General features: G+C 42.1%; 1 protein-coding gene across 3 annotated transcripts in view; it reads right to left on the reverse strand.

Annotated features, from left to right (window-relative positions):
* Positions 1-12,869, reverse strand: part of Dock8 (dedicator of cytokinesis 8) — a 254,630-nt gene that overhangs the window by 173,218 nt on the left and 68,543 nt on the right. For 2 of the 3 annotated variants that reach the window (XM_045144534.1, XM_045144663.1), the window contains exons 3-4: positions 6,617-6,792; positions 1,536-1,607 (exon numbers count right to left, since the gene is read on the reverse strand). In XM_045144534.1, coding sequence (XP_045000469.1) covers positions 1,536-1,607; positions 6,617-6,744 — 200 coding nt within the window. In that variant the 5' untranslated portion in view covers positions 6,745-6,792. Of the gene's footprint in view, positions 1-1,535; positions 1,608-6,616; positions 6,793-6,969; positions 7,060-12,869 lie in introns of those variants that run through there. The other variant, XM_045144586.1, reaches the window with a different exon arrangement.

The following is a 12,869-nucleotide window of genomic DNA, read 5'->3' on the forward strand; positions in this document are numbered from 1 at the left end:
TTTAATTACTTTCTATAAGTGATGCTTTCCCTCAGCTACTCAAAATAGTATGCACACTGACATTACTCAAAACAAAAAACCAGCACAAATTCAATGGCACACTTCCAGGATCTGGCTAAAAACCAATTCCTGGAGTCTTTCATCATTTATCCCAGAGAAGAGAACTTCTTGCTGGGGTGGGAGAGAGGGGAAGCTATAGGATTTCAAGCTGCTATGTGTCACAGTTTCTCTGATGTTTGTAGAGTAGAGTGGGCCCCCAATCTCTAGATTGCCTCTATTACACACACACACACACACACACACACACACACACACACACACACAGAGAGAGCAAGAACTTTTTGTTTTTTCAAATGTTTCTCATGAAAGAGTGTTACAGGTCAGTGGTATTGAGACTCAAAGTTCAGAACAATTCACGAAATGTTTGATTAACTTGGGGGACAAAAGACCCTTTTGATAGGAAGACTAGCAAGGAGTTTATTTCTAGGTCATGAGTTCTAATAATAGCTTTGAATCTGAGGCCACATTTCATTTCATTAAATAATAATAATGATGATAATAATAATTTTTGTTTGTTTGTTTTTTGAGGTAGGGTCTCACTCTAGCCCAGGCTGACCTGGAACTCACTCTGTAGTCCCAAGCTGGACTTGAACTCATGGCAAATTTCCTACCTCTGCCTCCCGAGTGCTGGGATTAAAAGTGTGTGCCTCCACACCCGGGTCATCCATTCTTATAAAACCTATGTGAAGGGCTGGAGAGATGGCTTAGTGGTTAAGCACTTGCCTGTGATGTCTAAGGATCCTGGTTCGAGGCTCAATTCCTCAGGACCCACGTAAGCCAGATGCACAAAATGGCGCATGCATCTGGAGTTCGTTTCCAGTGGCTGGAGGCTCTGACATGCCCATTCTCTCTCTCTTTATCTCTATGTGTCTGTCTCTTTCCCTCTATCGCTCTCTCAAATAAACAAACAAGTAAAATTAAAAATAAAACCTATGTGAAGTTGAAAAGGGATGAAGTAGTCTTCCCTTGTACATGGCTTTGCTTCCAAAGAGTCAGTAAATAGGAGGAACGTAAGGAGTTTTATAGCAGCAGAACTCTTCTGAATGATACTGCAAAGGCACACACATGTCATCATACATTTATCAAGCTCCACTGAGTATACAACTCAAAAATGAAAATGAGAGCTAAGGATATAGCTCAGCATGAGCCTGGCATAGGCAAGGCCCTGGGTTCAATCCTAGCAGTATAAACAAGTAATAATGCACACTAGAGGCTTAAGGTAATAATACTGGCTCATCAGATATGGTAAATGTACCATGAGTGCAAGACGTGACTATTGGGGACAACTGTATATAAGGTAGAGACATGGGGATTAACAAAAGAGTTTGATAAATCTCAGGGGTTTCTGCTCAATTTTCTGTAAATTTAAAACATTCAAAAGAGTCAACAATTTGAAAACTAAACAAGAAATCTTAGCCATCTAAATACAACATTTTTATAAATTGGCATTTATATATAAAGGAGGGATAGCTTACTTCCGGCTCACAATCAGCCACTCCCGAACATAGGTCTGAACACAGTCTCTGACATGAGGGTCCAGCTCAACCCTAATTAGGTGGAAAACAAGATAGAAACATGTCATTACCAGGCAAAAGCCACAAAAGCATCCCTTATCATAATCAAGGGGCACAATACACTTTTAATCTCGTATCATTGATAATGCTAGGCCTGTTCTCATCCATCCATTTCGAGTGTCTGAAGTGTTCCTGAGACAATATTCTTCCTTTGACGAGACAAACACGCTGGCATCTTGTGTTTTGTGGGATTTTGGCATTATAGATAATTGTTAAATTATACCTGTGCCTGTCTGAAGACACAAACAGGTAGAAAGCTCTATAATCAAATATCAAACTAGAAAAAAATATACTTATTTCTAGCAGGGGTAATTTTTTGCTCATGTGTAACTTTGTTAGAACATGTATGTTTTCTCCTGAGAAAGCCAAAAAGTCCAGCTTTCTTGGGCTTTGAGGACTTGGCTGACATGGGCTTTGGATGGAGGTCACAAATTCTGACAGTTCCCGCCACACCTGCTGAGAATGATGCCGTAACAGCGCTTCTACACAGATTTCAGTCTTGACGTCAGAACTAACAACCATTACCAAGCTTTCTGCTACCATCTCAAGCACATTAGTACTAGAGCCAACCTAAGTGCTACAAGTCTTAGGTTTGGCATTTATAAAAGGGACATGGTGGGCTGGAGAGATGGCTTAGTGGTTAAGCGCTTGCCTGTGAAGCCTAAGGACCCCGGTTCGATGCTGGATTCCCCAAGACCCATGTTAGCCAGATGCACAGGGGGGCGCACGTGTCTGGAGTTCGTTTGCAGTGGCTGGAGGCCCTGAGGCACCCATTCTCTTTCTCTCTCTCTGTCACTTTCAAATAAATAAATAAAAATAAACAAAAACTTTTAAAAAAGAGAAATGGCATAATTCAGATCTTAAATATCCTCCAAAGGCTCACATCTTGAGGTCTTATTCCCCAGCACTCTACTGAGAGGGGGGAAAACCTGCAGGATGAGGCATTTTGTGGGAGGTGTTGACCCTTGGGGGAGCGCCCTTTAAGCGGACCATGGAACATGGTTCTCTCCTGTCTGTCTTGCATCTGACCACGCAATACCGTCACCTCTTGCTGAGATATTCTGCACTGCCACAGGTCCAAAGTGATCAGACATCAATTGAAATCTCCAAAACTATGAGTCAAAATAAACCTTTCCTCATTTTAAGTTGAATTATCACAGATACTAGTTGCAGTCAAGGGAATCTACCTAACAGGGGGGATAAGCACAGAGTCCATCTGTGGACTTGCTGTCAGTCTGAAATTAAATATTCCAAAGGTTAGACTTGTAAGATCCCTGGGCACTGTCCAGATCCTAACTTCATCCCTTATTAACTCTGAGGCCCCCGTGCCTCAGTTTCCCCATTTGCAAGTGGCAAAATTAATAAGAAGAGTGTGTCCTCTAGAGAGCCATGGTGAGCATGAAATATTGTCGTCTGGCACCACTATTTATATATTATATGTATATATTATAAGAACTCTGCAGTTCAGACCTCATGTGCCATTTCCTATGCCCCAGGTGTTAATGCAGTCACTTGACTTGTATCAACTCAGTTAGCCATTGATCAGCTTCCTAAGCAAGGCACCACATTGTTCTCATTCTGCCTAAGAATGGGAATGATAAGGATCTGGATCCAAGTCACAGAGCAGGTGACAGGGAAGGGACCTGAGGAGTCCAGAGTCTTGATGATCACATAGGTTCCGGGTGAAGCACAGGGTGTTTGGCCAGACAACTGCCGCTTACTTTAGTGGACAGTAGGACGCCTTCCCTGCTGTGTTTGCACAGAGGGCTTTGGCAACAGTGGAATAATAAGAGGTTGTTTTAAAGTCACCTGACAGGTTACGTATTCACTGTAAGTGCTAACAGCAACACAACAGGATGTAAGGAGAAATTGCCTTTCTAAGTAAAAAGCAAGCAAACAAAAAAACCTTCTAAATTTATTGCAAGTATTTTAGTAAGCTTTTCCAAGATTCTCCTCATATTTGAAGATAACTGACCATCAATTATACATGAACACATAAAATTAAATGATTCTCTACCAAAGATGAAGACATGTTATCTGCACTAAAATCAAACCTAAATAAATGGACTGGCACCAAAGAACAACATTTCCCAACACTGACGGTGAGTCTTTTTAGTGAGTGTTTGCAAAACATTATCACTGCCCATATGGCCAGCTCTCTACGTGAATGAGAACTGTCTGAAGACGATGGCAAAGGGACTTTGCTCATCGCTGTTGTACAACCTCCTTCGAGTGTGATGAAATACAAGTCCAAAATAAGCTAGACTATCTCAGAGTACTGAGGGCATGCGTTGTGTTCTTGATCTTCTATCTGGGACTTTTTGGGGAAAAATGAGAAGATTGAAAATGCAGGACGATGAAAGTCTTCATTTTGCTTTTAAAATGAATGCAAATAAAAGTTTACTCAAGGGCTACAAAGATGGCTTAGCGGTTAAGCGCTTGCCGATGAAGCCTAAAGACGCTGGTTCAAGGCTCAATTTCCCAGGACCCACGTTAGCCAGATGCACAAGGGGTCGCACATGTCTGGAGTTCATTAGCAGTGGCTGGAGACCCAGGTGCATACATATTCATTCCCTCCCAACGCCCCCTCCCCGCCTCTTTCTTTCTCTGTCTCTCTCAAATAAATAAATAAATACATAAATAAATAAATCCTTAAAAAAAAAAGTTTACTCAAAAGCTTCAACTGGTGTGGTAGTGCACACCCTGAATCCCAGCATTTGGGAGGTGGAGGGAGGAGGATCACTGTGAGTTTGAGGCCAGTCTGGGACTTCAGATTGAGTTCCAGGTCAGCCTGGGATAGAGTGAGACCCTACCCCCAGGGGGAAAAAAATTCCAAAGAGTACGCAGTGATCACTCTATGGACTAGACATTATTAGACATTATCTCAAAGGTGTTTCATACCAGGAGCTAATACTGAACAGCTATTTACATATTCACTCCACACTGCTTCTCTTATTGTTTCGCCCCTTGGCAAAACTTTCTGCAAGGGGACAGATTTTCTCTTACTCATCTTTTTATCCCAGGACCTAGTACACAGTAGAAGCTCAGACATGTGGGTGAAAACTTGAGTTTCTAACTTGACCTTGTTGCTTGTATGGAAACAACCAAAATGCTTCTGAAGAGAGGCATTTCCATGATCTCTATGAGAGGCCATGGCCTTATAAAAATTTATCTTTATTTATCTGACAGAGAGAGACAGAGAGGAAAGGAGGAAAGGTGGGAAGGTAAGCATGCCAGGGCCTCTAGCCACTGCAAATGAACTCCAGACGCATGCACCACCTTGTGCATTTGGCTTATGTGGGTACTAGGGAATTGAACCTAGGTTCTTAGGCTTCAAAGGCAAGAGGCTTAACTGCTAAGCCATGTTTCCAGCTCAGCAATGGCATTTTTGCAAAGGGAAAAGGTAAGTGTCCATGAATTCATGTGACTTGCTATGATCATTAAGTTTGCACAGGGGCAGTACTTCACAGCCAGCAACCTTAACATCTTCCAGGTCTATCTTGTACCACTATGTGCCTTGAACTGGCTTAGTCCTCACAAGGCTTCATTAAAAAAAAAAAAATATATATATATATACACAAACACATACATACATATATGTATGTATATTATTTGTAAGCAGAAAGATAGAACAGAGAATGGGCATGCCAGGACCTCCAGCCACTGCAAATGAACTACAGACATATGTGTCAGTATGTGCATCTGGCTTTTATGCGGGCACTGGGGAATCAAACTCAAGTCCTTAGGCTTTTCAGGCAAGTACCTTAATCAAAGAGTCATTTCTCCAGCTCCCCACAAGGCTTCTTAAAGCCTTTGCCCCTCCCAAATTAGAAAGTCTATTTACCTACCATGCTTTAGGCCCTAGGCTGGATCCCCAGTACCACAAAACAAACAGACAAGCAAACAAAATGTCTATATTTAGGTAGCACTACTATATACTCTGTTGCATATTTAAAAATATTTTTTATTTATTTGTGAGAGAGAGAGAATGGGCACAGCAGGGCCTCCAGCCATTGCAAATGAACTCCAGACATATGCAACACCTTGTGCAGGTGACTTACATGGGTCCTGGGGAATTGAACCTGGGTCCTTTGGTTTTGCAGGCAAGTGCTTTAACCACTAAGCAATCTCTCTAGCCTCTGTCTTGCATATTTTAAATTTTATTTATTTATTTATTTATTTATTTGAGAGCGACAGACACAGAGAGAAAGACAGATAGAGGAAGAGAGAGAGAATGGGCGCGCCAGGGCTTCCAGCCTCTGCAAACGAACTCCAGATGCGTGCGCCCCCTTGTGCATCTGGCTAACGTGGGACCTGGGGAACCAAGCCTTGAACCGGGGTCCTTAGGCTTCACAGGCAAGCGTTTAACCGCTAAGCCATCTCTCCAGCCCATGTCTTGCATATTTTAATAGATTGAATAATTTTGCTTTTAAAATATTTTATTAATTTTTAAAAATTAATTCATATTTGGGGGTGCTAGGCAAGCACTCACTGAACCCTACCCAAATTTTGCTTCCGCTTAAAGGAAGTTCAGGGGTTAGAGAGATTGCTCAATGGTTAAAGTACATGCTTGCAAAGCCTGATGGCTTGGGTTTGATTCCCTAGTACCCACCTAAAGCCAGATGCAGAAACTGGCATATGTATCTGGAGTTCATTTACAATGGCAGGAGGCCCTAGTGTGCCCATACCCATTCTCTGTCTATCTGCCTACCTCCTTCTCAGATAAATAAAATACAAAAAATATTTTTAAAAAAGAGATTCAAAAGTGGGGGTGGTGGCTAAAGCCTATAATCTTAACACTTGGAAGGCAGAGGCAGGAAGACTGTAAGTTAAGTCCAGCCTAGATTACACAGTGAGTCCCTGCCTCAAAAATAAAACAAAAAATGAATGACTGAATTAAAATAAGTAAATAAACAAACGGAAAAGAAGTTAACAATCAAGCACCCCTCCCCTCCCGCTGACATTTTAAGAAAATGACTTACCCTTCCTCTGGCAAAGAGTGCTGCAAAGTCCTACATTCCTTGGGCGTGAACACCACGTCCAAGTCATCATCAGTGAAGTCCCCCAGCTCCTGGGCCAGCTCCGCGTCCAGGCTGTTTAAGTGTGTCATCAGAAGTCCTTCGACGTCCACTGGCTCCACAGGGTCATAAAACTGAGGCTGGGGAGGAAGGGAGAGAAGAAGGCCGTGGCCACTTGGCTTCCTGGTGGAGCCCGCAGGCAGGCACCGCGGATGTCTGCCTCGCCCTCCCCTTCAACTCCGAGCTTCCCTCCTAGCCTAACAAGTGACGAGGGGCTGTCAAACGGCTGTGGGGATGGAAGAGGAAAAGAAACGCACCAATGGAAAGTCAAGTCACAGCACGATGAGTAATTAGAATCACACCCCAAGGCAGGATTTTTCTCTGCTTAATTGCAGCTTGATGAGGAATCCTGAGGAGATCCAAAATGAGATCAGAAGGCTTTGCAGAATTTTTATAATTTCTCCTGCAAGAACTCTCGGAGGCCACATTTTGTTTACCCAAACACAGTGAAGTGAGGAAAGAAGGCAATTGCCAGAAACTCAGGCAAACCCAGCGTTCCTCTGGCGAAGTGTTCGGGTGGTGTTTCCTTTGGCTTGAGTTGTCCTATATGTTGCTTGAAGCCAGCATTTCATACATATTTCCAGCTGACAGCGAGTGAGCCAGGCTTAGTGGCTGAGATCCTCTGAGGCTGAGGCTTCCACGTGCTGCTGGGCAGCACGAAAACTCCCTGGACCGATGCTAGGTGAGCAAGCTGCGGGCTCTTCTGAGAGCGCAGATGCCTAAATTTACTCACTGTATTAGAACGGCTTGTTTTGTTCTATCCTTCCACAGTGGGAAACAGAAGAAAGAAAAGAATGACAGAAGCATGTATTTTTTTAGAATATGAAAACCTTATTTTTTTTTTTTTTGTCTTTGAAATATAAAGATTTCACAACCACTGCCTTAGGAAGTAGAATTGCTTAGATCAGGGACGCTGGTATAGCAGTAACGACTGTAGTGACAATAACCACAACAGTTCTCTGAAGGGCTCATATATGGCAGACATACCTCTACCTCCCAAAGCACCAATCAAACAAAGGCCCCAAATTACTGACTTGTACTAGTGGGCTATGAGAGAGGGGCAGACCTGAAGGAAGGGCTAACAAACCGGTTTTTCATGTCCTTGAAGCCACATACCAGTAAGGCCTTTAAGATGCAGAGGTCAGGAGCACAGTGCTGTTCAGGAGGCAAAAGGCAGAAAGATTCCAGAATGTAAACTGTGGCTCACCCTAACCCATACCTTCCCCTTCTGGTCAGTCCTTGGTGGAAATGGAGCAGCCTAGATTCCTGAAGGTGGCTGACTCTCCTAGCGTCCTCTGACAGTGGGCCAAAAGGGGCAGAGGAGAGGGTGGTGGGATGACCTGCATTAGCTGAGAGGAAAGCGCTGCCCTGGATCATCCCAGGTGGTATGACTCAAGATCGAGACATATCCTTTGGCTCTGACTGTGACCTCAGGTCAGGAGAAGAAGGAACCATGGTCCTCACAAGGAGCCTCTTCAAATGAAACCTGGGGGTCTTCAGGACCAAAGGAGCCAAGTGCACACTGAGTTGGCAGGACACGGTGGAGCCCTGTCTGAGGGAACAGTGGACATCAGCTCTTCACAGAACAAACCAACCTGCTGCAGACACCAAGACCAATGACAAGGGAGGAAGTAGATTTTCCTGCCCCCGGACCCCACCCAAGAATAGAGTTGAGAGTCAGATATTGAAATGAATTCTAAAGGAAATGATGAAGATTGTATTTTTACATCCCTAAACTTATGATAAATGTATACCCTTCGAACTAATAATCACTGAGCTCTTACTAGGTATTACACATTATTATATATCATTCATTTAGTCCTTACTAGAGCCTATGAAATATGCATTCTTATTATCCCCATCTGTCACATTAGGAAATTGAGGGCAAGAGATTTAATTTTTTTTTCATGATTACATGGCCAGTAGTGCACTGGAATTTAAATGTAGGCAGGTTCATATTTATAACCATTTTAATTGATAACTTTCTCTTATAGACCTTTTTATAGTATCTGCATGTATTGATTAAAACACAAAGCAACAGTTAAGTGTGTTTCAAAACAAGTGAAAAAACACATTGGCCACTACTCATATATTTTGCTCTGAACTCATGAAGTTGACTCCTCATGAAATAACAGTAAATAAATGAATTGTAAACATACATGTATTATGAAAAACTCAAGCAAAGGTATCAGAAATACACTAAAAATTATGCTGAAGCAGGATGGAGAGATGGCTTAGCAGTTAAGGTGCTTGCCTGTGAAGCCTAAGGTCCCAGGTTCAATCTCTCTCCAGGTCCCACATAAATCAGATACACCAAGGTGAGGCAAGTGCAAGGTTACACATGCCCACTAGGTGGTGCAAGCATCTGGCGTTTGATTGTAGTGGCTGAGGCCCCGGCACACCAATTCTCATTCTCTCTCTCTCTAGCTCACTCTCACTGTCTTGAAATAAAAATAATTAAAAAATTATGCTAAAGCATCCTTTGCAGCAAGTGATAGGAGCACTAGTCCCTAGAAAATAGAGCCCTCGTGGCGAAATGACAGTTATTTGCAACAGTTATTTGAGAAAAAACAAATTTAGTTCCAGCCAGAGTAATATACCCTCTTCCTGAAACTAAAACAATGCAAAATTAGGCTAATGGCAGAACCTGTTACCTACAGGGCAGGTGTTCCAAAGGCTAGGAGGAAAGGATGGCCAGCCCTATCATCCCGCAACACCCACTGAGCAGCTGAATGAAGGTCAGTGAGTGGGGCTTGGCTATGCAGAGGAGGATGGATAGGTACTCTGTAGACCACGCTCTTCGATGCTTAACCTTCTCACATATAAATGCACAGTCCATGCAGAGGATGACGGGGGTCATGAACACCGTGGTCTCAGCATATCTCAGTGGAATAGACTGTAACCCCAAACAGTAAGGACAAATTTACCACTGAGTCTGCTGCTGGCACTACACGTGAACTGGCACTTAGCAATTTGTCCCTCCTATTGGCAAGCAAAGAGACTGCGCATGCCAACATGATATAAATTAGCCTTGCCATTGGTAAGTGGGTGGAGACCTTAGCTACTCTTTACGAACTAGGCCTTCAAGGAGTTTTTCATCTTGCAAATTCAAATAATAACCAGGAGATTTTTTTTTTTTAAAGCACTTTTGCTTTCCAGGTTATCTTAAGTCTCACTCTCAGTAGCAAGTATTATTGTGAGGCAGTCAACACACATAACAAACATACGTATGCACACAAACACCCACATCTGCTCAGTGTTGAAGAGAGTGACTTCTGGTGGCACTGGACTATGTTTGGGAAAGAAGTTTGGGCATCAGGTGAGGGAGAGCTAGGGGATGGCCTCAGAGCCATCTAAGGAAAGACTTGGGCCCTTGCAAAAAGTCTAACAGCTAAGCATAGGATTTAACTGTTTCCTTTTCTTTGCTGTTGAGCTCCCAGTATCTTCTTGGTCAGCGAGAACAATGATTAGCTTAAATGCTGTAATGCAGAGTGATTTCAAGATCACCTCTATACCACGACTTATTGCACTGGATCATTTTATATAACAACATAAAGGGGGAAAGTCCTTCTAAAGTATTTTATTTTATTCATTTATGAGAGAGAGAAGGAGGGAGAGAGGAAGACACAGAGAGAAAATGGGCACACCAGGGCCTCCTCCCACTGCAAACAAACTCCAGATGCATGTGCCATTTTGTGCATCTGGCTTTATGTGGGCATTGGAGAATCGAACCCCAGGTCCTTAGGCTTTGCAGGCAAATACCTTAACCACTGAGCCATTCCCCAGCCCCAAAAGTCCTTTCTTAATGAACCAAGCCAATTAAAATAGTTGAGATGGCCAGTGACCCTAAATCAGGCTTTACCTACATGATGTGTGATGTGTCAATTCCTGTAGCTCGAGCTAATTCCCTTGAATTCCCTTCCTAGTGTGTGCAGTCAGGATGGGCTTCCATAGTTTCCACTGGCAGGATCTGGAGGATTGAGGGGACACTGTAGTCACCTGGTGGCAAGTGCATTCTCTCTTCCAATGATTTGAAGAGATATTCCATTGTTGAGAAGGGATATTATCAATGTAATTAAAGTTCATGGGCTGAAGAGATGGCTCAGCAGTTAGGCACTTGCCTGCAAAGCCAAAGGACCCTGGTTTGATTCCCCAGGACCCACATAAGCCAGATGCACAAGGTGGTACACGCATCTGGAGTTCATTTGCAGTGGCTGGAGGCTCTGGCATGCCCATTATGTCTCTCTCTATCTGCTTCTTTCTCTGTCTATCACTCTCAAATAAATAAAAATAAACAAAAAATTAAAATTTATATATATATATTGTTCTAGGTGGGCCTGACTCAGAGCTTCTCATGGTTCATTCCAAGGTCATATATAAAATACTCTTCCCATTGGTAAGCAAGCAGAGATCCTAACTACTCTTTTTTGTTTTGTTTTGTTTTTTCAAGGTAGGGTCTCACTCTAGTCCAGGCTGACTTGGAATTCACTATGTAGTCTCAGGCTGGCCTTAAGCTCTCAGTGATCCTCCTACCTCTGCCTCCCAAGTGCTAGGATTAAAGGCATGTGCCACCATGCCTGGCAATCCTAACTACTCTTAACTAACTAGACCTTCAAACATCAGCTGAGGCATGGTGTTCCAGCCTGCTGGGTTTTGTTTCTTGCCTGTCTGCTATATGGATTTCAGACTTGGCAGCCATGACCTGTGGAGAAGCCATTCCTTGCAATCCATTCCTTATTATGCATACATATGCATTTCCTCTTGGTTCTGCCACTGGTTCATCACTCTGTGATGGTCAGATATTAAACACTTTTCAACACTTCTTTAGGAAAAGATGTTGAGTCTTTCTCTCTCTCTCTCTTTTTCCAGAGGCCTAGTCAATAGATTAGAAATACATGACAAATGTGAAGAATATCCCAAGAGCCTCAACTATTCATAACCAAATATTTATATTTTAAATTAAGCAGATTGGAGCTTCTCCTGGTCTTCTAACACATCCCAAAGGCCGTATCTCTTGACAAAAGACAGGATTTATTATGAAAATGAAAATTCTAGAACCATATTTGTTAAAGGCATTTGACAAAATCCAACATCCCTTCATGATAAAAATCCTACAGAAACTAGGAACAGAAGGAACATATCTCAACCTAATAGAGGCTGTTCATGACAAACCTACAGCCAACATGATACTCAATGGGGAAAAACTTAAAGCTTTTCCACTAAAATCAGGAACAAAACAAGGGTGTCCATTGTTCCCACTTTTATTTAGTATAGTACTGGAAGTCTTAGATATTGCAATAAGGCAAGAGATACTCATATAAATGGATACATATTGGAAAGGAAGAGATCAAATTATTATTTTCAGATGATATGATCCTATACATAAAGGGCACTAAAGACTCTATGAGCCAACTGTTAGAGCTGATAACCACTTTTAGCAACATAGCAGGATACAAAATAAACACACAACATCAGTAGCCTTCCTATATACTAACAACAAACACGCTGAGGAATAAATCAGAGAATCTCTCCCATTCACAACTGCCTCAACAAAAATAATAAAGTACCTTGGAATAAACATAACCAAGGAAGTGAAGGATCTCCACAATGAGAACTTTAAACATTCAGGACAGAAATTGTAGAAGACACTAGGAAATGGAAAGACATCCCATGTTCTTAGATCAGAAGAATCAGTATTATGAGCATGTCAATCTGACTAAAAGCAATTTACACATTTAATGCAATCCCCATCAAAATTCCAATGGTATTCTTCAAAGAAATAGAAAACACAATCCTAAAATTCATTAGGAAGCACAAAAAAAAAAAAAAAACCCTCAAATAGCCAAAACAATTTTGAGCAACAAAAACAAGGCTGATGATATCACCATACCTGATTTTAAACTATATTACAGAGAGCTATAGTAATAAAAACAGCATGGTATTTCCACAGAAACTGACACATAGAAAATGGAACAGAATAGAGGACCCAGATATAAGTCCAGGTAGCTACAGCCACCCAATCTTTGACAAAAATGCCAAAAATACTTACTGACCTCTTTAACAAATGGTGCTGGGAAAACTGGATATCTATATGCAAGAGGATGAAAATAGATCCTTATCTCTCTCTATGCATAAGAACCAAGCCCAAATATATCAA

The sequence above is a fragment of the Jaculus jaculus genome, chromosome 1 (genome assembly GCF_020740685.1).
Source record: "Jaculus jaculus isolate mJacJac1 chromosome 1, mJacJac1.mat.Y.cur, whole genome shotgun sequence".
Lineage (NCBI taxonomy): Eukaryota > Metazoa > Chordata > Mammalia > Rodentia > Dipodidae > Jaculus > Jaculus jaculus.